This window comes from Ostrinia nubilalis, chromosome 20 (genome assembly GCF_963855985.1).
Source record: "Ostrinia nubilalis chromosome 20, ilOstNubi1.1, whole genome shotgun sequence".
NCBI lineage: Eukaryota > Metazoa > Arthropoda > Insecta > Lepidoptera > Crambidae > Ostrinia > Ostrinia nubilalis.
Window position 1 is genome coordinate 4,022,484 of NC_087107.1, and position 25,229 is coordinate 4,047,712.

General features: G+C 43.4%; 2 protein-coding genes across 2 annotated transcripts in view; one reads left to right on the forward strand and one right to left on the reverse strand.

Annotated features, from left to right (window-relative positions):
- Positions 1 to 629: 629 nt before the first annotated feature.
- Positions 630 to 2,399, reverse strand: LOC135081486 (CCR4-NOT transcription complex subunit 9-like). Its single transcript, XM_063976200.1, has 2 exons — positions 1,241 to 2,399; positions 630 to 712 (listed from the first exon to the last, which is right to left on the reverse strand). The coding sequence occupies exons 1-2, from the start codon at positions 2,128 to 2,130 to the stop codon at positions 697 to 699; spliced, it is 906 nt and encodes a 301-aa protein (XP_063832270.1). The 5' UTR covers positions 2,131 to 2,399; the 3' UTR covers positions 630 to 696.
- A 190-nt stretch (positions 2,400 to 2,589) lies between these two features.
- Positions 2,590 to 25,229, forward strand: part of LOC135081856 (HEAT repeat-containing protein 5B-like) — a 52,415-nt gene continuing 29,775 nt past the window's right edge. The window contains exons 1-20 of the mRNA XM_063976638.1: positions 2,590 to 2,777; positions 3,426 to 3,555; positions 4,703 to 4,914; positions 5,276 to 5,423; positions 6,447 to 6,664; positions 7,504 to 7,601; positions 7,823 to 7,986; positions 8,309 to 8,442; positions 9,121 to 9,271; positions 11,077 to 11,208; positions 11,737 to 11,887; positions 12,812 to 13,000; positions 13,409 to 13,527; positions 16,134 to 16,270; positions 16,690 to 16,898; positions 17,340 to 17,468; positions 22,993 to 23,087; positions 23,189 to 23,379; positions 23,428 to 23,583; positions 24,077 to 24,251. Coding sequence (XP_063832708.1) covers positions 3,430 to 3,555; positions 4,703 to 4,914; positions 5,276 to 5,423; positions 6,447 to 6,664; positions 7,504 to 7,601; positions 7,823 to 7,986; positions 8,309 to 8,442; positions 9,121 to 9,271; positions 11,077 to 11,208; positions 11,737 to 11,887; positions 12,812 to 13,000; positions 13,409 to 13,527; positions 16,134 to 16,270; positions 16,690 to 16,898; positions 17,340 to 17,468; positions 22,993 to 23,087; positions 23,189 to 23,379; positions 23,428 to 23,583; positions 24,077 to 24,251 — 2,934 coding nt within the window. The 5' untranslated portion in view covers positions 2,590 to 2,777; positions 3,426 to 3,429. The remainder of the gene's footprint in view (positions 2,778 to 3,425; positions 3,556 to 4,702; positions 4,915 to 5,275; positions 5,424 to 6,446; positions 6,665 to 7,503; positions 7,602 to 7,822; positions 7,987 to 8,308; positions 8,443 to 9,120; positions 9,272 to 11,076; positions 11,209 to 11,736; positions 11,888 to 12,811; positions 13,001 to 13,408; positions 13,528 to 16,133; positions 16,271 to 16,689; positions 16,899 to 17,339; positions 17,469 to 22,992; positions 23,088 to 23,188; positions 23,380 to 23,427; positions 23,584 to 24,076; positions 24,252 to 25,229) is intronic.

Below are 25,229 nucleotides of genomic sequence, written 5' to 3' on the forward strand. Positions count from 1 at the left end.
AAACAAATTTAAGTCCAAAGAGACTCTCCTGAAGAAGACATTTGTTGATAGTGCACAGAATACAATCATCACAGGGCCCCTGCGATGCGACAATGATTGCGTGACTATGGTCCGGAAGAGGGACAACAAAGGCAACTGCAAATGTGGCAATAAACGAATCAACTGTCGAGTGAGTGCAAAGGAAATTCAAACGTTCGACACTAAAAATTACTGCCAATTGGACAAAGCGTGCGCACAGTGCGTCGAAACTGTTAACTGTGGCACTCAATTTCTTGAGAGACTTAGCAGCAGGAAACCATTGCCTCTGAACATGAGGAGCCAAGCAAAGCTCTGTAATGAAATAGACACTCAGACAAATGAAGGTAGTAAAGAAAATGAGAAAAGTAGGAATGACATCATTTGCAGTAAATCAAAAATAAACTACAATTTCATGGGTGCTAGAAGATGGGCTCTGTCACAGTTCCCTGCAAGAGGACCTGATTTTTAAAATTCCTTGTTAAAATAGTTATTTATAGCAATCCATTAAATGCTCCACTTGCAATAACTTGCTATGGTTTCGTTGATTGATGAAGTAGATAACCAGTATGTGTTACATACTATTTTTAGGATATGAAAGGAAAGAAACAACATTGCCAAATTATGAAAAAACTTTATTCCTAGTCCAGTCCACTACATCTGCATACAAAATTAGTGCTTTCATCTTGTTGTGTACCTAAAAAATAATACAATGCATATAACATGAGACCATTAACATATTAACATGTGAATACAATTAATTTAATACATTAGCAAAAATAAAATAATAATCAGTTGATATGTTATGAAAAATACAAAATAAACTAAGCACATCACACAAAATGCCCACTATGAATCCAGTACAACAAGTAGTATAAAAAGCAACTAAAAACAACCAGAGATCACATTGTTTGAACTTCATTCTGTTCTCAACTAACTTAACATTACTTCTCTTCAAAATATCTGTGCAGATAAATATATTCTCTACAATAAACAGAGCTATAGCTGCACATAAAATATATTATAACTACCTTAGATTTTTAATTTATAATCTCAATTATTATTGCTATAAACTTCAAATGTGAAAACTTTGTAACCAGTCTTGTTACTATTAACTATTTCATATAATAAAACATCAAACTCTCAATAGAAATATGTATAGAAAAACAAATTTACTACTTATTGTATATTGCTCAAAGTGGGCTCAAATAAAATTAACTCTCACATGTTCTGTTGGGCTGGGCTAGCCGGGGGAGGTTGGGCTTCCAGGTTCTTTATCAGGTGTGCCAACCAGTGCTTAGTGGAGTTGTCCTCTTGGAGACATTCAGTGAAGGTTGCATCACGCAGCTGATCTGGAAGACACTGCCTGAGTGCAGCCCTAGCCCGAGGGTTGTCCGACAGGCGCAAGTAACAGCGGACCACATGCTTCAGCAGTCGTGCGGACGGATCCTTCGCAAGTGACAGCACCATTTTTCCTAATATCATTGCTACATGCGAGAATCTGTCGTACGTCTGGCAAATATAACATAATCCACTGTCATCCAACAAAATCTTCTGTAAAATAAATGTGGCAACGGTCTTGGACAATTCAGATCCATTTTCCATTATACGCAGGCACAACGGTATTATCTCAGTAGTCAACAGAAATGTGATAACTTCCTGTTCATCAGTTTTTACTAAAGCACCGATAACTCCCAGGCTGGTCAATCTTAGGTATTCGAAAGGACGTGTTTTGGAGACAGTGTGGAGAAAAGGATATAGAAATAAAGGGACGTGTGCTTGGAGGAATGCAGATCGCGTTTCGGGATGGGAAGCGACGCATTGCATCAGTGCCAGGGCATTGCATACACGGTTGCTTTGGTGAGCGGTGAGGGTCGGCGGTATCATGGCCACGTATATGTTGGTGATCTCCTGCAACAACGCGGCTATAGTACCGAAACTGTGCCATAGCATTGGAGCCAAATCTGGAACTACCTCACGTTTCTTGCTAAGTTCTAGTAAAGCATTTTCCCGTGTCTCTGGATTGCATAGCTCCAATATCCACGAATATATCTTTTCTCTATCCACAACTGCCTGCATATTTGCGGGGCTCTGCTGCGCACTCATGTTATTCATTGGTCAGGCGTGTTCAGAGTATTGGCACTGTACTTACTATTGCTATAATGCACGTTGGTTACGCGTCAAATCATTGTAGTCAATGTGACCACAGTCCTGTACTAATTAATGTTTTGATCCATGTAGTATTCTCATCAAACTTAAATTACTGAAATAACATTACTTTGACTAGCTAGGTATGTGAATTAATTTCCTTTTTTCCCAATTTTCCAGGCGTCGGTTGTTGTACGGCCGAAATATTGACACATGGATGACAGTAGCGCTAAAATGGCTCGCTGACAGGAAGGTAAAATTTTCTTTTTCTAGATTTGGGACACTTTACTGGTATGGATATTGGACGTTTGAGCTTATCTTTTGGTTTTATGGCTTAAAAGATAAACTTCCAAGCTCGAAACGTCAGTGTTTTTGACACTGAATTGACATTTGATCCTTCCCCTCCCCCTCTCATCTGTTCCTCACCCCTGAAATACCTACATTTTTGTGGTGTGAATTAATTATTTTTTCTGGTTCTTACTTAAAAAAATAGAAAGAAACTGTTTTTAAAACCAAATATACTTTCAAATACCTGGTTATAAACTTCAGGAACTGTGTGTATTATGTGAATGTAGTGAGAAAGTGTAATAAACTGTTGTTGATCATCCAGTTGGGTTTGTACATAATATCCCTTTACTTTTGGCTTTAAGTTTCGAGTACGAAAGTGCGGTTTAATTAGTAGTTTAATTATTTCTGCTGTGTATTATTCATAACTTCTTCCGTTACATGATCCGTGGGTCTGATTCACTAAATGTTGACGCCATTGATAATATAAACACACGGTTAATCATTACGTCCCGACTGCTCCCATTTGCTGTTTGTACATCGTCGGGTACAGTCGTTAATTCTCTTTGCGCGTTATTGGATGACTAGATTTTATTCAAGGATGTTGTCCTTGAATAAAATCTCTAGTTAGGCTAACTTATAGAGGAACAAATTCCTGTTTTTCTTTGTGATTGCAAAATGTTATTATTATTTTTGTATTGTTAGTTGCCTTTCCAAGTTAACAGACAATTAATCAATTTTCTGATAGGCCTTGTAAGTTTCCTGTGTTCTGCCTCATTGCCGTTGGTTATTCAACTACATCAAACTTGATTACCTCACATTATTGATGTATGAACACTTCTACATGTACTATTATGTACAATATATTGGCAGTGTTATGCAAAACTAGAATACTTATTGTCTGTAATGAAAGTGTAGCTAATGGAACCTCTTTATACAAAATTTAGTAGAGCGTTGACCAGATACTTTTATTGTAGAACCATGGAGGTGTCCCACTCCCTCACGTTGAATGAGGCAGCGTTGCAGCAGCTGCCGGATGATAAGAAGCCCCATTTCATATTTGAATGGCTCCGTTTTTTGGACAAAGTCCTAGTGGCTGCTCATAAGGTAAGGATAGTGTAAGGTCTATTGTTGTTTTAGAAATAATAGTTGTTTGTTTTGTAAAATATTTTAGGTGCTTTTACAGCACTGATACAAATAAATGACTAGTGTATGTTCATAACAGAAAGAATAAACTTTTATGTTTTTGAACAATTGTTTAGATAAAATATTTTACATTTATATTTTAATGCTTTTCCTATTTGAAAGAATGAATTTCTTTTGTTTGTAATTAAGTATCTCAAAAGCTTCTTATAGTAATTTTTATTTTATATAAAATACAACCTTCCATGTCTAGCACTAGACTTGCTTTCCCACTTCTAAACAGCACCCAAAACTATTCACGTAATTAAATATGAGAATAACCCCAGTCGGACTTAAAAAGCTGCCAGCAGAAGTTAGTCGCGCAACTCCTAAACCTACTTCGCGAGTCGCTGGGCGCCCTGTCTCGACTTCTACTAGCCCGATGCCTGGCAACGCTATTCTCTCTCTGTATCATTAGTTCTCTTTCTTGATTTAAAATGCTTTCACATTAGGGCGTTAGAAGCGCGACAGCAGTGCGGCAGCGGCGTTTTTATAATGTGAAGGCATGGATCCGCTGTCACATAGTATGAAATTATTCGCGTCTGTCGCGCATTTGTCGCGCTGCAAAGTCGCCTAAATGTGAAAGCGGTCTTAGACTAGTACCTAATTTCACTCACACTTCAAAACAGCGCCCAAAACTATCCTAACAAATAATACCTATCCATGTAATCTTCCCCAGTCGGATATAAAAAGCTGCCCGCAGAAGTTAGTCGCGCAACTCCTAAACCTACTTCGCGAGTCGCTCGGAGCTCCAGCCCGAAGGCTACTAGCCCGATGTCTGGCAACGCTGTTCTTTGTTCATTCATTTAACTTAATCAATAATAATTTTATCTACTTATAGCTCTCCTTCTTTTCCATTTCTAAGGAACGCAACTGTAATTAAATAAAATAATCTCCACAGTCGGACATAAAAAGCTGCCAGCAGAACTTAGTCGCGCAACTCCTAAACCTACTTTGCGAGTCGCTTTGCGCTCCGGCTCGACGTCTACTGGCCCGATGTCTAGCAACGCTGTAGTACACTTCTAAACAGCACCTAAAACTATTTTAACAAATAACATAATCTCTCCTCCAGTCGGACATAAAAAGCTGTCAGCAGAAGTTAGTCGCGCAACTCCTAAACCTGCTTCGCGAGTCGCTCGGCGCTCCGGCGCGGCGTCTACTAGCCCGATGTCTGGCAACGCTGTTCTCTGTCGGCGATACGTTCCTGCTGTTTGACACTGTTAACAAGTGCAACGACATCATCAAAGTGAAGGATGACTCGCCTTCGTACTTGCCGACGAGATTGTGAGTATCGTGGACAGTCGACAGCACAATGATCCATTTTTGTTGTAAAACCGAATCTGTTTCAATTTTATTGCCGTCGTAAAATGGTCCTAGGAATAATCCATTTTCAGTTTGATGGTCTTTTGATGCAGTACCTGCATATAGATCATTTCATCCACGAAGACGCGCCCCACCACTCTCCCGCTAATGTTTGAGTGTTATCGGTGCATGTTAAATTATCCATGAGTGCTCACGCACACTACAATAATGACGCTCGGATTTCTCGGATCAAACTCCCCGCACCCCGCACTTCTCTTGGCCAAAAATTGGTGGGGCGCGTCTTCGTGGATGAAACGATCTATAACATGAGGTATTTTTCCAGGGCTGCCATCTGCTGCCTCGGCAGTATGTACGAGAAACTCGGGCGCATGATGGGGCGGTCCTATGAAGAGACCGTGGCCACGTTGATCCGGTCTTTGAAGAGCGCCGAGTCCCAAACCAGGCTGGAGATCATGAATACTCTTGAAAAGGTAAAGTATAATTATTAAATCTTCTTTTTGAAGATTTCATTTTCATTTCATCAAGGAACATATTCATTTTAAAAACACTGAAGTAGGTAGATTAATTAAGCAGGTAGACACAGATACTGGCTACTAAATAATATTTTAGATTTATGTTAGCATTATTGTTATGGTGCGTCCACACTGGGCGAATGTGCTCGCGCGGCACGCTGGTCATCCTGCTCACTCTGCTCTTGAGTGAGCAGGATGTTAAGTTTGCCGCGCGAGCCCATTCGCCCAGTCTGGACGCACCATTACATGAAAGTAACATTAAACTAAAATACATTCTCTTTCTTGCGTAATGCTTATAGCCTTTCTGTAAAGAATACTTCTTTTGTATAACACTGAAATACAATCGTGACTCGTCATTGTCATATTATACCTACAGATATTCCCAGACAAATACAATGTTTTCTTTACTTGTAGTTGTTTCTCGTTTTTCCTCTCCACAAGGATGGTGTTTAGTAAATATGCGATTACTCACAGGCTGGTGTTATCTTTCAAGCAAAGATAAAACGTAAAATAAACCTTCAGAACAGGGTGTTATGTTGTTTGACCCCATTAAATGGCGTTCTTTAGCGACGTAGCGACATTTCGCTGACATTCTGTTGACATTGGCCCATGTTTGTAAGGTGCCCTTTAGCGTTTATGGAGCGTGACGGTCCCAAATATGTTACTATGGGTTTAGGGCGTCGATTTACTGTTGGTTTCGTATCTTTCAATTATAATTGCAATCGTTTTTTCAGCGTAAATTAAGCAATATGCGGTAAAGTAAAATACACTTGAATGAAAGTCGTATTTACGCATACTGACAACTAGTGTTTACGAAGTCTCACGAGTCTAAGTGAAATAGTCGCTTATAGTGCTAAATGTTTTGTCGCTGGACTTAAAGCGAGTGTTTCTTGAGTGAGAAAACAGTCGGTAGTCCCATACAGGGTTCTAAGTGTTTTCTGTCTTTAGTAAACTCCAGTTAATCCTTTATTTCTTTCCCAGATCTGCGTAGGTATGGGCACAGCTGCCGGTAGTTCTTTGCGCGAAGTATCACGCGCAGCGCGAACCTCTCTATCCAGCGAACGCGCGTCTGTTGTTCGCGCGGGCGCGGCGCACACGCTGCGACGATTGCTGCCGCTGATGAAGCTGACGCCTGCTGACGTGGACGCCATAGCCGCTGCTTGCTTGAGGGCGGCCCACCCTAGCGACTACGCGCTCAGGTCTGTCCCACTGTCATCCAGTTGTATAGGTGTCTACCCAGCGAGCATCAGTAGTTCGCGACGATTGCTGCCGCTGATGAAGTTAACTCCTGCTGACGTGGACGCCATAGCCGCTGCTTGCTTGAGGGCGGCCCACCCTAGCGACTATGCGCTCAGGTCTGTCCCACTATGTCATCCAGCTGTATAGGTGTCTATCTAGCGAGCATCAGTAGTTCGCGCGGGGGCGGCACACACGCTGCGACGATTGCTGCCGCTGATGAAGCTGACGCCTGCTGACGTGGATGCCATAGCCGCTGCCTGCTTGAGAGCGGCCCACCCTAGCGACTATGCGCTCAGGTTTGTTCCACTTTGTCCCGATCTTGTTGTATGTCTCTATCAAGCGAGCGAGCGTCAGTAGTTCGCGCGGGAGCGGCGCACACGCTGCGACGATTGCTGCCGCTGATGAAGCTGACGCCTGCTGACGTGGACGCCATAGCCGCTGATTGCTTGAGGGCGGCCCACCCTAGCGACTATGCGCTCAGGTGCTTACAGAATTTATGTCAATATGACCCCATAGCAACTCAAATCGGACTTGACCAAGTCAACGCAACTCGACCTCAAGACGAATTGTCCTCCGACAATTCGATTTAGTCAACTCGACGCTCGAAAACTCGACTACTCGATCCTTCAACTCGCCGAAGAGATGCGAGTATAGGCAACATAATAATTGATAGATCCGAATTAAGCTTATTCTGATCTGTTCTGTGGAAGCTAAACAGCAAACTCTCTAGTAGAATTACATATTACGACAACTTACTTTGGTGTTTCAAGGGCTATATTTTGAACTCACTTGTTCACAGATGTGCCATTGCTGAACTTCTCGGCGCTTTAATGGCGGCCACACAGGCAGGAGAGGCTACAAATCTAAATAGCAAATTGAAAGTCGGAGCTCAATCAGGTATATTAAACACTAAAACGCGTAAGAGGTTTGTTTATTTTGGATAAAGTATTAAATTAATTCATAAGTATACATGGAATTCGTTTCTTTTCTGCCAAATGATGTCCACTGCTGGACAAAGGCTTTCCACAACGACCGGTCCTGAGCTGGTTACTTGGAATTAAAGCAAAGGCAAATTATCCCTTATTTACTCTGTACTAAGTTTCGGTTTCCCTTGGCAGTTCAACAAAACAAAAAGGATCCTCCAAAGAACGTGGTGTCACTAGAAGAAGCGTTAAACCTGCTGATGGGCGCATTCTTGAGAGGAGGCACTTCGTTCCTCAAGGGAGAAATCATCAAGTCGGGCTCTGGAGTGAATAGGGAGGTCCGAGTTTGCGTGACACATGTAAGTTTGATTGTAAATTGAAATTGGAAAGGTATTTTACTTTAAATATTTTTGGGGATATGAAAGAAGAGAAATAGCTATGTAACCTTTTTGCATCTGCTGGGGTTAAGAAGTTAAGATATATTATAAAGTTAGTTTTAGTAGCACAGTTTCTAAAAAAGACACATACTTTTCACCACAGAAAATCCAATCAGGTTTCAATTGACTGTAAAATATGATTTGAAATAAAGTGACAGCTTTTCTTTCGTCATCTACGCTCTCGTAATTTTACAACACTCAAAAATTTTAATTTCTGAGTATCTATATGTTAATCTATTCGCAGGCGTACGTGATCTTCGTCCAAAACATGGGTGGAGTGTGGCTGGAACGCAATATGACGACGTTCTTAACTCATGTGCTTGACTTGGTGGCCAACCCGAAGGCAGCTAGCTCGCACGTCGACGCAGTTTATTCAAGGTCAGTACACATGGGCATAAAATCTGAAATTCCTCGCCTCCCATAGACCAAAGGCTAGGTACACACGCAGTGGTGGATTAACAGATTATAAATCTGTAAATCCGGTCCTGTACACACCCATCCCTCTCACACAAATCAAGATGCCAGAATGTTAGAAAAATAGACCATAAACTTCGCACACTTGACATCAGAGCCGCGGAGTCGCGACGGCGAGCTAAATAAGAGCTACCTTTTTTAATGTATTTGACGTTCATAAGTGCCACCAGTGGTCAAAGTAGAATAAAATATTTTTGATTTTGATTTGAATATATGAAATTGACAAAAATAGGCGTCTAGTCGCCGATCTGTCGCTGTTGCTTGTCGCCCAGTGAGCGCCTACACTAATGAAGCGCTTCTATTGACACAAGTAGAGCATCGATCGCTTCAGTCTACTAGTATTGTGTGTAAAAAGTTACTGACTAGCAGTGTTGTGTGTAACAAGTTACTGACTACTATTGCATATTCCAGGAAGTGCATAAACTACATCCTCCATAAGCCACACTGGGCTCGAGTTTTACCGACAAGTGTAGTGACTAGTGTTGTCTGTAGCATGTTGCTGATGTTGCAAAGCCGACCAGACTAGTGACTAGTGTTGTCTTTAGCATGTGGCTCTGTCACCGATTTGTGTTTTTATTCCAGAAAGTGTATAAACTACATCCTCCGCAACACGCTGGGTTCTATGCTCGGGGAAAAAGCGCAGGCGGCGGCGTGTCGCGCGCTCGCTCATACGCTGCTGCAGCAGATGGCCAGCATCGACTTCAACCCCGAAAACGCTAAGGACTGCAACCAGGTGACAACTCGACCCCTAAGACAACTATACCCCTATGACAAATCAACAGCTATGACATCTCGACCCCTATGACAACTTGACCCATATAAAAACTCGACTCCTGTGACAACTCGACCCCTTTGACAACTCGACCCCTAAGACAACTATATCCCTATGACAAATCAACAGCTATGACATCTCGACCCCAATGACTTCTCGACTCCTATGACATCTCGACCCCTATGACAACTAGACCCCTATGACAAATCGACCCCTATGACAACTTGACCCATATAACAACTTGACCCCTGTGACAACTCGACCCCTTTGACAACTCGACCCCTAAGACAACTATACCCCTATGACAAATCAACAGCTATGACATCTCGACCTCTAGAACAACTCGACCTCTATGACATCTGGACCCCTATGACAACTCGACCCCTATGACAACTCGACCCCTGTGACGACTACATCCTCCGCAACACATTAGGCTCGATGCTCGGCGAGGAGGCACAAGCGGCGGCATGTCGCGCGCTCGCTCACACGCTGCTGCAGCAGATGGCCAGCATCGACTTCAATCCCGAGAACGCCAAGGACTGCAACCAGGTGCGGGACAACCGGACAACTCGACATCTGACAACTTGACCCTCGACAACTCGACCTTTTATAAATTGACCTCCGACTACTAGACCCATATGACAACTTGAACACGGGGAGAGGGTGTTCAAGTTGTCATAGGGGTCTGACACTGGGCCGACCACTGAACCATGTGACAACTAGACCCCTATGACAATTAGACCTCTAGAACAACTCGACCTCTATGACATCTGGACCCCTATGACAACTCGACCCCTATGACAACTCGACCCCTATGACAACTCGACCCCTGTGACAACTACATCCTCCGCAACACATTAGGCTCTATGCTCGGCGAGAAGGCACAAGCGGCGGCCTGTCGCGCGCTCGCTCACACGCTGCTGCAGCAGATGGCCAGCATCGACTTCAACCCCGAGAACGCCAAGGACTGCAACCAGGTGACAACTTGACCTCTGACAACTCGACCCCTATGACAACTCACAAATAAACAAACACAAATCAAACATGAACATGACCGAGGAAACTCTGTGCAGATTCTGCCATACAGAAGAAGAAACGGCCACGCATGTTCTTTGCTTATGCGGCCCGCTTATGAGCAAAAGAAGTGTCCATCTCGGGCGACACATCAACCGGATGAGATAGCAGATATCACGCTTCAAAGAATCTGGAAATTTATAGACTCAACGGGACTAAGCAGTGAACTCTAAACACAAGGGCTGCCACAATAGATCAAACCTGGTCGAGCTGGCCCAAATGAAGGCCCCAAAAATCAATAATAAATAATATGACAACTCGACCCCTGTGACAACTTGACCCCTATGACAACTCGAGCCCTACGGCAACGCTGGGCTCAGCGATTAGGCGCAAGCGGCCGCGTGCCGCGCCGATAACTGGATCTCCGACTACTAGCCTCTACGCCAACTTGACCTCCGACAACTCGAACCCTACAACAACTCGTCCTCTGACAACTTAACCCCCTCCACAACTCGACCACCCCGACAACCAGCTCCGAGGCAACTTAACACAAGCACTGATACAAAGTTCTTATTCTCCTACATTAATAAGGTCGACTTGTCTTTCATCTGAGTGGTCGTGATCAAGTTTTTGTTAGATAAGTCACCAGTAATCTTTGTTAAACCTACAAAGGAAGACATAAACCGCGCTGGTAATTTAGTGGGATAACAAGACTCCAAATATGACTAATTTCTTTTTTTTTTCTATTGCAGGAAACACTATTCAGCCAGCATTTGCTTGTATGCGCATTGACGGAAATAGGAGAGCTGTCTTTGCAGCTCGGAACCTCAGTGCAGAATCTCATCTCGGACACTTCGCTTAACATGATCAATGCTATATTCTCTGTAAGTATATTCTAATATTAAGTTAGTAAGAAATTTTGTGAGCAATTAATTTGTTTATAAGTATTTCGGAGACGAATGACTGTACCACGAAGATTAAATTTTACGAATGTTATATTTTGTAGGTATTTTCAATTTTATTGTGTAAGTCCATTTGTTTCGCATAACGAGCTATTCTGCGAGGTTAAATGAAATAATCTTTTTGTACTAATTTTTTTGATTTAAGCTAGTGTTTTGTATCGTCTTGTGCCTATAGTGCTAGTTCACATTACTTTATTACAATTAACTATCCAAGCACACTTCTTCATACTCAACTTAATCACTAGATGGCGCTAAATATACAATCTTCTTTTTGTGTCGACAACAAACCTTCACAGTGTCAGCCCAAAACTCCGCCACAAGAGTGGCGTTGTCAGCAGCACTCATCAAATCCTCCTGAATGCAGTTGCTTGGGCACTCAGGGCACGACATCAGGTGCTTCATCGACTGGGGAACAAAAATAAACAATCTAAACACTTCGTTTCTAACCAGGTGCTAGAACATCCTTGTGCAGCCGCTCGCCTTGCCGCGGCGAGATGTGCGCGTTGCGTTTGCGTTGCGTTGCCCTCGCAGTTAACACCACTACTAGATGCCTGTTGTACTGCGCTTGACGCGCCCAGGCCCACGCCGCACCATATTGCAGGTACTACAATAAACTATACATTTTTATTGCAAAATTGCCAAAGTTATTGTAACTACATACGTAAATTACACAGTGTTTACTTTTATATGCTTACATGCTAGTAAATATCAGCCAGTATTAATGATTATATCATCAGGTCTTTTTGTATCCACTGCAAAAGTACGATTGAGACTCGCTACGGGACTGAATAAAAATCTACTCAATTTTTCTGGCAGAACTAGGTTTTAGCAGGCCTGTTCAACTCCGCGAGTTTACATCGAAAACAAAACATGCACGATGGCCCACCTACAGGATACTATTCGACAAGGCCTCACATACGAGCGAACATTGACTCACGTACGCGTATTCTTGTGTATGATGGAAGAAAATAAAGAAAATGGTGTACTAAATACTGTGCAGTATTTAACTGCCTAAAAATAATAAAAACATAGAATATACTTTTTTAAGTTGCCTCAAGACGTTGAGAGGTAAATAAGTAGTTAATATTATTCATGATAATTCATGCTAAATCATGTATTTCCTCCGCCATTTTCCGCAGTTTGGCACCTCACGTCACATCATTTTACCGAAGTCAGCCCTATAGCTTCGGCGCAGTGCCGATCACTGACGTTTGTCAACAAAATGGTGCTTGACTCTTGAGACAGGCTAAATTACACCATATTGTTAATGACATTGAGCATACATTTTTTCAAATACCTTCGCGAAGTAAAACTTCTGTACGTAGTACTTATTATTATTCTGTGGTTTTAGTATTTCATGTATCAAAGGAAATGTGTTTTTAAAAAATAGATAGAAATATTCATCCCCTAAAGAGGCAGTATCCAACTCTCTTTAGCCCTCAGCTTAATTTGTCCCTGGATACTCCTGTATACAACCTCCCATGACTGAAAAACAATTAACATTTTATTTTGTATTATTGTGCAGGATATTCAGCAGCGTTAGCGGCCATTCTCGGCGCGGTCCGTCTATCGCCACTCGGCATTCCCCACGGGCGAGGCAAAATAGCCTTTAACGCGGCGGAACAGCTGCTAAGATCGGCTGGCCAGAGCAGCAGGTTGACTGCTGCCAGGACCAACGCTGGCTGGCTTATTGTTGGAGCTATTTGTACGCTGGGTGAGTCTGTGATTTTATTTATTTTTCCTCTCTAACTGGCACATTTTTTAGTTGCAATACAATGTTTATGTTTAGCAACATTTTCTCATGGAGGTCTAAATTCAATTAATGAGATTAAATAAGCTAAAATAATTACCTACGGAGCTAACATAATCTGACTTTAGGAAGCGTAAGCATGACACATTTATCATTTGCATAACAATAGTTAAAGTTGCGAACTTGACATTTCTTTCTATATCCATCACACTGATGATCTGCTAAGATAGTAAGAGAGTGCAAAAGCAAAAGCAATCTCATTTGCGTATCTTTCTTTTAAGATAGATAAAGAAATGGAGGGAATAAGAGAGATACATGTTAAGATTATATCTCAGTTGTACACTTCAGGTCTTAAATCGATTAATTTTACAGGAGTGCCAGTGGTGCGAGGCTTGCTGCCTAGAATGTTGCTGCTATGGAGAAACAGCTTCCCGCGTTCCGCTAAAGAACTCGAATCTGAAAAAGCACGGGGTGACGCATTTACTTGGCAGGTGAGTTGTTTGGTAGATTTGCAGACTTGAATTTGAAAAGAAATAAGGTTCTATTCTACGGAGGCTAAGATTTAATTAATAAAACATGGACATTGATGCTAGAAGCACGAAATTTTTTTTGATGGTTACTGCTATGATAACTAATAAGGCAAAAAAATATTACAATCCTACGACGTCTATTTCGTAGTAAAAAAAAATATGTAGATATTTTTTGTATGGAAGAAATTACGTTTCTGTAAATTTTTCGAAATTCTTAAACGATGTCAAAATGCCGATCACACATGTTATAAAACAAGTGATTCTGAGTATTTCATGCGAAGATACTTGTCACTTATCTCTGCGTACTTTTGAGTTATCGAGGGTTGAAAAATCGATTTTTTTATATTAAATATTTCCACGAAAAATTGCCAAAATTACAATATGGTGTATAAGGGACACCTTTGATGACACATAACAACGACTCACACTCGCGCGCGCTCGTATGCATCAGCTTTTAATAAAATAAAATAAAAAATTAAGGGAAATACTTAATACAACATTGTATGTATAGGTCCGCTGGCCGTCAAAAAGTAGCTTATACGAGAGGTTGCCCAATTTACAATATGTCCATCATTGATAACTCACACAAATATCATCTCTCTCTGAAGGATAACAAGTTTTTTTTGTTTCCAGAAGCTTTTGATAGGATGGAAGCTCATAAATACTCTCTGAAGTGAGAATGAATCTCAATTTGCGATATTGCCATTTTGACAAATTACATGATGTAACTAGCGCTAACGTTTATCTTCAGGTAGACACAGTTTTAAGTTAAAAGATTGTCTACTATTTCACACTGTTTTTCGTTTTGGAACAGTTCTTTGATTATAGGTAGTCGCTAATTTCGTTTTGTTAGACTCTTTCGGTTTAGCAAATAAAGCGTAAACTAATTCCTCCTCAGAATGATCTAAAAGTGTTAGAGAGCGCCTCTTCTTCTGCAGAAGAAGAATTTTGCATAAATCTTCAAAAGGTTTTTTATTTATAACAGAAGTCGATGGTTGCACATCTACTTCCGCAGTCTCATCAACTGGAGCGTCTTCCTCGGTGTTAACGTTGTCGATACGTTGTGTTAACTCGGTAAAAGAACATTTTTTAAATCTAATTTTTACATTTCGGCCAGACCATTTCAGACTAAAATGAGGAACGTATTGGCATTGAATTGTCTTCCGAAGATTTGAGTAATTATCAAATCATTAAGTCGTAATTTTACAAGAAATATATCAAAGAAGATATGGTCTGCTTCCAGTAGAGCCCAAAAGACATTTTTGCACCAGAATTCGCATTGGCTAGACTCTGAAATTGTTTGGCCGAATTGTAAAAATATGTTTTTTACCGAGTTAACACAACGCATAGACAACGTTAATACTGAGGAAGACGCTCCAGTTGATGAGACTGCGGAAGTAGATGTGCAACCATCGACTTTTAGTCCCTTAAAGACCTTGCAGAAGAAGAATTTTGCATAGACCTTTTGAAGATTTATGCAAAATTCTTCTTCTGCAGAAGAAGAGGCGCTCTCTAACACTTTTAGATCATTCTGAGGAGGAATTAGTTTACGCTTTATGTGCTAAACTGAAAGAGTCTAACAAAACGAAATTAGCGACTACCTATAATCAAAGAACTGTTCCAAAACGAAGAACAGTGTGAAATAGTAGACAATCTTTTAACTTAAAACTGTGTCTACCTGAAGATAAACGTTAGCGCTAGTTACATCATGTAATTTGTCAAAATGGCAATATCGCAATTTGAGATTCATTCTCGCTTTAGAGAGTATTTATTTATGGGCTTCCATCCTATCAAGAGCTTCTGGAAACAAAAAAACTTGTTATCCTTCAGAGAAAGACGATATTTGTGTGAGTTATCAATGATGGACATATTGTAAATTGGGCAACCTCTCGTATAAGCTACTTTTTGACGACCAGCGGACCTATACATACAACTTTGTATTTAGTATTTCCCTTAATTTTTTTTTATTTTAGTAAAAGTTGATGCATACGAGCGCGCGCGATTTCGAGTCGTTGTTATGTGTCATCAAAAGTGTCCCTTATACACCATATTGTAATTCTGGCAATTTTTCGTGGAAATATTTAATATAAAAAAGTCGATTTTTCAACCCTCGATAACTCAAAAGTACGCAGAGATAAGTGACAAGTATCTTCGCATGAAATACTCAGAATCACTTGTTTTATAACATGTGTGATCGGCATCTTGACATCGTTAAAGAATTTCGAAAAATTGACAGAAACGTAATTTCTTCCATACAAAAAATATGTATATATTTTTTTTTACTACGAAATAGACGTCGTAGGATTGTAATATTTTTTTGCCTTATTAGTTATCATAGCAGTAACCATCAAAAAAAATTTCGTGCCTCTAGCATCAATGTCCATGTTTTATTAAATCGGGACCACTGTGCGTCGCCGCAGTACTACGATTGAATATGTCAAACGCCAAAATTCAAATAGAAATGCATTCTTCCAAATTTTTGCTATAATTCCAAGAGTATATTTTTTACAAATAGTAATACGAAATGTAATTGAATGAATGAACAAATGTGAATAAATCATCCACAGGTGACATTAGAAGGTCGCGCGGGCGCGTTGTCAGCGCTGCACAGTTTGCTGATTCACTGTCCATCTCTGGTAAACAGCGATGACACTGCTAAACGACTGTCGCAGCCTATTGACGGAGCTATCGCTGTACTGACCAAGTAAGTCGTAGAAATGAGGTAGTAAATATTAAAAGGGATTTCTATCTAACTATCCATGTTTATTGTTGTTTTTTACTGGGTGATATTTTAAGGCCCGGTTTCCACCAAGGCAGAGCAGAGCGGAGAATAGAGGAAATGTGTCGGGCGGACTCATTCTGGCGTGGCGCGGAGCGGAGTTGTGTAGCGGAGAGGAGATGTGGAAATTATGATATCTGATTTTTAAAAACAACTCTCTGTTCTGCTCCGCTCCGCTTCGCTTTGGTGGAAATCCGGAAAAATGAATCTTAGCTATTTTTCTTGTTTTACTTTAACCATTATGATAAGCAATAAAGTATTGAGTATTGTGTAGTAGATTATAATTATAGAAAGACACTAAAGAGTCAATTTCTTTTGATTTAAGTACCATACATTCTTTCCAGCGTCGGCGGCGTAGTCCGCAACTACGGTGGAGCCCTAAAAGCCCCGGCGGCGCTCCTCCGCCTGCGACTGTACCAAGCGGCGGCCGCATTAGCGCCCCACGCCGCCACCGCCCCCGCCGCACCTGCCCCTCCCGCGGCGCCCCTGTTGAGACTGTTGGCGGCTGAGATCGCTGGCTCAGCTGATCCTAGCGGGGCTAATGTTGCTACAGGTATTGCTCCATGCAGATTGTCAAGACTATGGGGCGACCCTGGCGGCTTACCTAAACTTAAGACTGATTGCCTTATACAGCGACAATGTAAGCCCCGCCCTCTGGCATCATCGATGCGTTTCCTGACGACTGGGCTGACCCTAGTAGTGCTATACGGCAACTTTGGCCTCGTCTCCTAGTGTCTACTAGACTCATAGTCTATATCTACGTCTATATCTGTAGCCCCTGTAGATTGTTAAGACTACGGCGGCAACCCTGGCGGCTTACCTAAACTTGAGACTACGACTGTCCTATGCAGTGACAATGTAGGCCCCGCCCCTGGAAACCACCGATGCGTCTCCTGGCGATTTGGCTGACCCTAGGGCGATAGGGCCGGCGTTGCGACATACATAGTAGCACTCTTAGTGATTCCTAGTCTACATCTACGGCTGTACCAAGCAGCTGCCGCATTGGCGCCCCACGCCGCCACCGCCCCCGCTGCCCCTGCACCCCCCGCGGCGCCGCTGTTGAGACTGTTGGCGACTGAGATCGCTGGCTCGGCTGATCCTAGCGGCGCTAATGTTGCTACAGGTTAGTAGGTTACCCAAACTTATGACTATGCAGTGACTTAGGTAGTGACAATGTAAGCCCCGCCCCCTGAAACAACTGACTAGGCTGGCCGTAGAGGAGTTAGTTGCTACAGGTATGCTCTCTAAGCCTGCAGATTCTAGGTTACATCAGCATTATGCATTGGCAACACTAGTTCCGCCTCCTAGTGACTCCTAGTGTACGACTGTATCAAGCGGCCGCAGCATTAGCGCCCCTGCCGCACCTGCCCCTCCCGCGGCGCCCCTGTTGAGACTGTTGGCAGCTGAGATCGCTGGTTCAGCTGACCCTAGTGGGGCTAATGTTGCTACAGGTAAGCTCCTGCAGATTATCAAGACTATGGGGCAACGCTCTCGGCTTACCTAAACTTTAGACTATGAATGCCCTATGCAGTGACATTGTAGGCTCCGTCCCCTGGAACCATTGATGCATCTCCTGACTACTGAGATGACCCTAGTAGTGCTACGCGGCAACTCTGGCCCTGTCTTCTAGTGTCTACTAGACTCTCAAACTTTAGACTACGTCTGTACCAAGCGGCGGCAGCACTGGCGCCCCACTGAGATTGAGATCTCTGGCTCGGCTGATCCTAGCGGGGCTAATGTTGCTACAGGTATAGTGACTTGCCCAAACTTAAGACTGCGACTGACTTAGGTAGTGACAATTAATGTAAGCCCCGCCCCCTGGCACCATCGTTGCGTCTCCTTGTAATTTGGCTGACCCTAGGGCCATAAGGCCGACGTTACTACATACTTAGTAGCTCTCTTAGTGACTCTTAGTTTACATCTACGACTGTACCAAGCGGCGGCAGCATTAGCGCCCCACGCCGCATCCGCCCCTGCCGCACCTGCCCCTCCCGCGGCGCCTCTGTTGAGACTGTTGGCGGCTGAGATCGCAGGCTCGGCTGATCCTAGCGGCGCTAATGTGGCTACAGGTACGGTGACTGTTATACTTCCAATAATAATAGTCTTTCGTAGTTTGAAGCAGTGAAGGCCCCGCCCCCTTAGTCTTCTGGTGACTCAGCTGAATCTAGTGGGGCTAATGTTGCTACAGGTATACTTACTAAGCCCCTGTAGATTCTCAAGACTATGGAGGCAACGCTGGCGGCTCACCTAAAGTTGAGACTACGACTGCCCTATTTTTTTTTTTATTTGTGTTGAGCGGCTATTCTAGTTCAATAAAGTCCTAGTATCACTGCGACCGTTATCGATCTATTGTGATCGCCGCTGTTTTCCTTACAGTTCGCCTCCGAGTCCTGCATCCATTAGGAAGTGCAGTATCTTTTGGGGGGCGATATGTTTTACATCTTGTGGGCTTAGGATGTGTTTGCCCAGGTGTAAGCTCCGCTTGCGCATCAGAGGTCCGCAGTCCGTGAGCATGTGTAGTGGCGTTTCATCTGCCTCTTGGCACATCCTGCACGTTCTTGTTTCGGACAGTCCCATAGTGGACAAGTGCTTGTTTAAGCTGCAGTGTCCAGTGAGGGCTCGAACTAAGATGCGCATTTTGGTCCTACTCAGTCCTATGATCTGCTTAGAGCTTTTTCGATCATAGGCTTTTATGAGAGCTTTGGAATGAGTTAATCCTGGCGTGTCTGACCATGCCATAAAGGATTTGTTTAAATAGATGTTCTCCAGGGTCATTCGAGCGAGACTTTTGGGAACACCACAAAAGGGTTCTGGACCATATTGTGTTCCCTCCGCTCCCGCTCTGGCTAGTTCGTCGGCATTTTCATTGCCCTCGATTCCCGCATGACCTGGAACCCATCTCAGCGTTACTCTGTTTCGTTCTCCTAGAGTATTTAGTCGACTCATGCAGTTTTCTACCAACTTTGAGGTGATTAAGTTGGAGTTTAAGGCCAGCAGCGCGGCCTGACTGTCTGAGTTAATGTAAATTATGTGGTTGGCATAATTTTTTCGCAGGTTAGCTTCCGCACATTCAATAATGGCGTAGACTTCTGCCTGAAAGATAGAGGCAAATTTGCCCAGGCTTTGAGATAGCCTAAGCTTCGGCTGCTCTCCATACACGCCAAAGCCTACGTTAGGGCCCATTTTTGACCCATCAGTAAACCATATAAGGCTGCCCTTCTCACAGGTGACTTGCTTGTTCAGCCAGTCCTCCCTGTGTGGTATTTCCACTTTGTAGTTCTTTTGGAAGCTACAACTTGGAACCATGATGTCAGAAGTCATGCAAAGAGTAGGTGTGCTCTTTATAGCCTCCAGTAATGTTCTCATTCTCTGGGATATGCAATGGAAGCCCCCCTGAGCGTCTATCCTGTAGGCACTTGCCTCCGCCTCCTTAGCAATGTGCATACTTAGGGGCGTTAGGCACAGTAGTGCGTTCAGGGCCGCCCCAGGTGCGGTTGACATTGCCCCAGTTGCCATGAGACAGGCAAGCCTTTGCAGACTACCTAGTTTAACTGTTACTGTCTTTTGGCTGGTTTTGTGATACCACACTACAGAGGCGTACGATATAGTCGGCCTCACGATAGTGGTATACAGCCATAAGACAGATCGGGGATTCAAGCCCCAATTGTTGCCCATCATGCGGCTACAGGAGCCTAAGGCAATTTTTGCCTTTTGTATGATGTTATTAAGGTGAGTATTCCATGTTAGTTTCTGGTCGATAGTGACGCCCAGATATTTGACTTCCGTGGAAAACTCGATCTCTTTTCCATTTAGAGAGGGTTTGACTAGTTTGTTCAACTGTCTACGCCTGGTAAATGGAATAATGACAGTTTTATCAGCGTTAACTGATAAACTGTTTCTTTTGCACCACCCACCCATGGTGTTTAGCGCTCTTTGCATTATGGAAGATATTGTACTTTGGCAGAAGCCCCTTACTATGACAACAAGGTCGTCAGCGTACCCTTGAGTGTCAATGTTGAGGTCGGCCATTTTATACAGTAGTGTATCAACCGCCAGAGTCCAGAGAAGGGGCGAAAGCACGCCCCCTTGCGGGCATCCTCTGGTGGTTGTAACTTCCATAGTGGTTTGAAGCAGAGATACCTTAGCTCTCCTGTTGGAGAGCATCGACTCCACCCATCTCGTGGTCGTCAGGTCAAGGCTTTTTGCAACCAGACCTTCGACCAGCAGTGTAGTAGGAGTGTTGTCAAAAGCTCCCTCTATGTCTAGAAATGCGCAAAGCGCGATTTCCTTGTCTTCCAGTGCCTTTTCGACCCTGTCAATCAGGCTGATCAGGGCTGTTTCCGTAGATTTACCTCTGCGGTAGGCATGCTGTGTGTGGTGAATAGGTTTCGTTTTTAGTGCTACGTCCCTAATATAGATGTCAATTACCTTTTCCATAACCTTCATAAGGAAGGATGAGAGGCTTATTGGCCTAAAGGACTTTGGCAAGGCGTAGTCCTTTCTGCCAGCCTTTGGAATGAATATGACTTTTACTGTGGTCCATCGTTCCGGTATATGTCCCCAGGCCAAGCTGGCTCTGAAGATTTTGACCAGATGTGGAGTGAGGATTTCCATCCCCTCCTTCAGTTGAGCAGGGAATATGTTGTCCTCGCCACACGCTTTATATGGTTTAAAGGAGCTGATGGCCCATTTTACCTGGTTGGGTCTTATGATTATAGCAGCCCTCCGCCAGTCGTCATTCTTCGGCCTGCGAAGGTTGCTATGTGTAGTCGCCGAGCAATTGCTGCCCACCGATCCAGGGAAGTGGGTTGCTGCCAGCAGCTCCAATGTGTCGTTTTCACATGAAGTGAAAGTTCCATCGGGTCTTTTCAGAAGCCCAATCTGCCTAACAGGAGTTTTGGAGATCATTTTTTGGAGTCTTGCTGCTCGAGGAAGGCTTTCGACATCCTCGCACAGTTTCCTCCACGATGCTCTCTTTGCTTTCCTGATCTCAGTGTTATATTTGGTTAGAGCTTTCTTATATGTGTCCCATTTCATGGGATTTTTTAGCTCTATTAAAGAGTCTCCTGGTTTCTTCTCGTAGCTTTTGCAGCTTAGAGTTCCACCATGAGACTTTACTTGTGGATGCTTTGGTTTTCACAGGGCAGCTGTCCTCGTAGGCTTTGGTTATTCCTACTGTGACTACCTCCACTGCTAATTCCAAGCACTCCACAGTTCTGATGATTTTTGGGATCACATCAAGGTTGGTTTTTAACTGGTCCCTGAAATGGTCCCAGTCAGTAGCCCTTGGATCCCTGTAGGTTTCGATTCGCCTTGGCAGCGATGCTTCCAGGTTAAATCGAATGTGTCGGTGATCTGACATAGAGTTTTCATTACTTACCTGCCAGTCGATGACGTGCCTGGCTAAGGCATTCGTTGCGAAAGTTATGTCAAGAACTTCTTGTCTGTTACACGTTACAAAGGTCGGTGTGCATCCTAGGTTAAGTGTATGCAGATTGTTAGATAGAAGGAAGTCATAAAGTAACTCACCTCTTTTGTTGATGTCGGTGCTCCCCCACGAGGTGTGGTGGGCATTGGCATCGCATCCCACAAGCAGGTCGGTGTTGTGTCTTTGTGCGTAGGCCACAACGTTCACCAGGTCTTCTGTGGGATTGGGCTTATCACCGGGGAGGTAGGCTGAGCAGACGATTACTCTAGCCCCACTCCACCCTTGGAGATTGATGTATCCTGCGACCAGGTCGTCATTGCAAAGCTCTGGAACAGGTAAAAGGTCAATATTTTTGTTATGAACGATGCACGCCCTGGGTCTATAGCCACCATTATTGAAGAGAATCTTACCGGCGGCCCCTAGCCCCTGGATGTTGCCGTTGGATATCCAAGGTTCTTGGATCAGAGCGAGGTCTATGTTCTGTTAAGCAAAGCAACACTCCACCACCGCAGTCGCAGCTGCTGCATGATGGAGGTTACCCTGCAAGATCCTCGCTCTGCTGTTGTAGGGAGCCATTGGCTTAGCGTAGGGCGGGTGTGTGAGGCTTCTTGGGTAGGGGACGTGGACGTCCTCTATTCCCTCCGCCACCTCTTACCCCCCTACGACTTGTGCCGCCCCTCGTGGCTCCACCCCGGCCTTTGGTCGACCTCAGTGGAGGCCTTTGGCGCGAGGTCCCCGCAGGGCTCTTTAGTGTTCTTAATCAGCGAAGGCCCCGTCCCCTTAGTCTTCTGGCGACTCGGCTGAACCTAGTGGGGCTAATGTTGCTACAGGTATAGTGACTTGCCCAAACTTAAGACTACGACTGTCTTATGCAGTGACATTGTAGGCCCCGCCCCCGAGTAGTACCATTAATGCGTCTTCTGGCGACTCGGCTGACCGTAAAAAAGGTATATGTTCCTACAGGTACACTCTTTAAGTCCTTGCAGATTGTTAAGGCTACGCCGGTATTCGGCATTGACAACACTGGCCCCGCTTTCCACTGAGATTCCTAGCTTGGGTGATCCTAGTAAGGCTAGTGTTGCTACATACATAGTGGCACTCCTAGTGACTCGCCTAGTCTACGTCTACATCTGTACCAAGCGGTGGCTTGCTGCTGTGTAGACTATACTGATTTGCTGTAAATACATTATATTTAATGTTTATATTATTTCCTTTTTAGGGCTCCTCATGTCAGCAATGCATCCGCGGGACACTATCCTACTGGGTGAAGAATGTTGGATCTATGACACGGATCACGCAGAAATTGAAGAACAGGTATGTTTAACATTCCACCACACTAATGAAAACTACATAAACAACAACTTAAGCAAGAAATAAACTGTTGCGAAAGCTATACAAATATTTTTTCCTTCCAGCTTATATCACCACTAAGCGCACGCGGTTCAGGCGCGTTAGAACACGACCCGTGCTGTGTATACCGTGGCACCACGTCCCAGACACCGTCATCGTCGGCTGCGTCGGCCGCCCAGCCTTTAGGAGTGGCCGTTATAGACGCGGCGGTCGCTCTGTTCCCGCTCATATTCGCCAGGGCGGCTAACAAGCACAGGTGAGTTGTGGCTAAAGGGCATCAGTGTCTCCTATAGCTCATATAGTAACTAGAACACGACCCGTGCTGTGTATACCGCGGCACCACGTCCCAGACACCGTCATCGTCGGCTGCGTCGGCCGCCCAGCCTTTAGGAGTGGCCGTTATAGACGCGGCGGTCGCTCTGTTCCCGCTCATATTCGCCAGGGCGGCTAACAAGCACAGGTAGGGTGTGGATTTACGATTCTTGTTGTATTGGTCTAGCGTTGCCTGAGTCAGTCACTCAAAAGGTATAACTCAGGTGAGCTACGGAAGCTGTATGGGATAAAACACCCTTTTAGTGACGTCAAACGTCAGCGAAACTTCAGATGCGCTTCGAATTTGAATTCTCTGTCACGTCACAAAAAGGTGATATAACTGACATTCCTAATGTCAGTTATATCACCTTTTTGTGCCGCTCTCGAATATACCTCAAACACTGACTCAGTTATGCGCTAGATGTTTACTAAAAAAAGTTTTTTATTACAGAATAGGTTTCCATAAAGGACGCTTATGCCCGTTTTCACCATTAATCCCTATTTTTTAAGTGACCCCTTTGAAAACTAAATTCCTGTCATGTTACCATAGGGGTCACTTAAAAATTAGGGATTGATGTTGAAAACGGGCATTAGACACTTCAATTTGCAACGAAGATTTGAAAGTAAATCATCTCTTTCAGGCAACAAATGCTCGAACACTTTGCGGAGTGCATCAAGATGTCCAAAGGCCCGCGACAAGAGGCGATCCAAGTTAACGTGTACACCGCTCTGCTCCTCGCCTTGAGGACGTTGGCTGAGCAGAAGAGTTCTCTGGGACAGGAAGCTGTGAAAACTGTCGCTACTGAGTTGATTATTGTGAGTATAATAATTATTGTCGAAATGTGTGTTGATGATTGCTGACGTTAATGTTTGTATAAGATGTGCGCTTTTTACAAGACGTACGTAAGCGCACGCTTAGAGCGTACACATGTCAAAATAGTTATGAGTTACGGGCGACCCGTTTATTGCAGTGCTGCACACGCTGCTTTAGGCTAAGTTGAGATGATTAAGAGCCATTTCACAAAAATATTCCGCGCGAATTTAGGTAAAAGCTGTCAACGCAACGTCAAAAGAGTAAAAAGAACGCTGAAATGGACAAAAAAATCTTGAGCCGTGACCGTATTAAGACTTGATTTAAGTTATTAATTTTAAGGTAGAATGAGGTATTCAAACTTGATAAATTAATTTAAATTTTTAATAGAGTTTAATAAGTCTTTTATATTTCGATTCATAATGAAACACGAATAGGTATAATATGTAAAATATATATTAAGTACAAAATAAAGACAGTCACATAGTGAAAAAAAAATCTGCCCCTTTACAGCTCCATCATCGGGCCCTGGATACGAAATATTCGTCAAGGCGAATCACACAAGCCCAAACTCCATAGGGTTCTATTGTTTTGTTACGGAGGTGGCCATTGCATCTCCTCCAGATCCATTATCAGACAGAGCTAAGAAATAAATAAATAAATATTATTATAAGTAAACAAATAACTAAAATAATTCATCTTACTATCTTACTTCTTACTAGTCTTACTAATATTATAAATACGAAAGTTTGTGTGGATGTCTGGATGTTTGTTACACTTTCACGCAAAAACTACTGAACAGATTTTGATGAAACTTTACAGTACAGTACAGCAGTACTAGGCAGTCTGTGTTCAACTATCACTCGGGTCGGAAGTCCCTATCGCAAGACCTTTGGTTCACTCAGTTCCGATACGACTCTAGTGCTGTGTGTAATTATTTTCGTGAATACACTGAATTTATTAATTTCTACGAGTGGATTTCA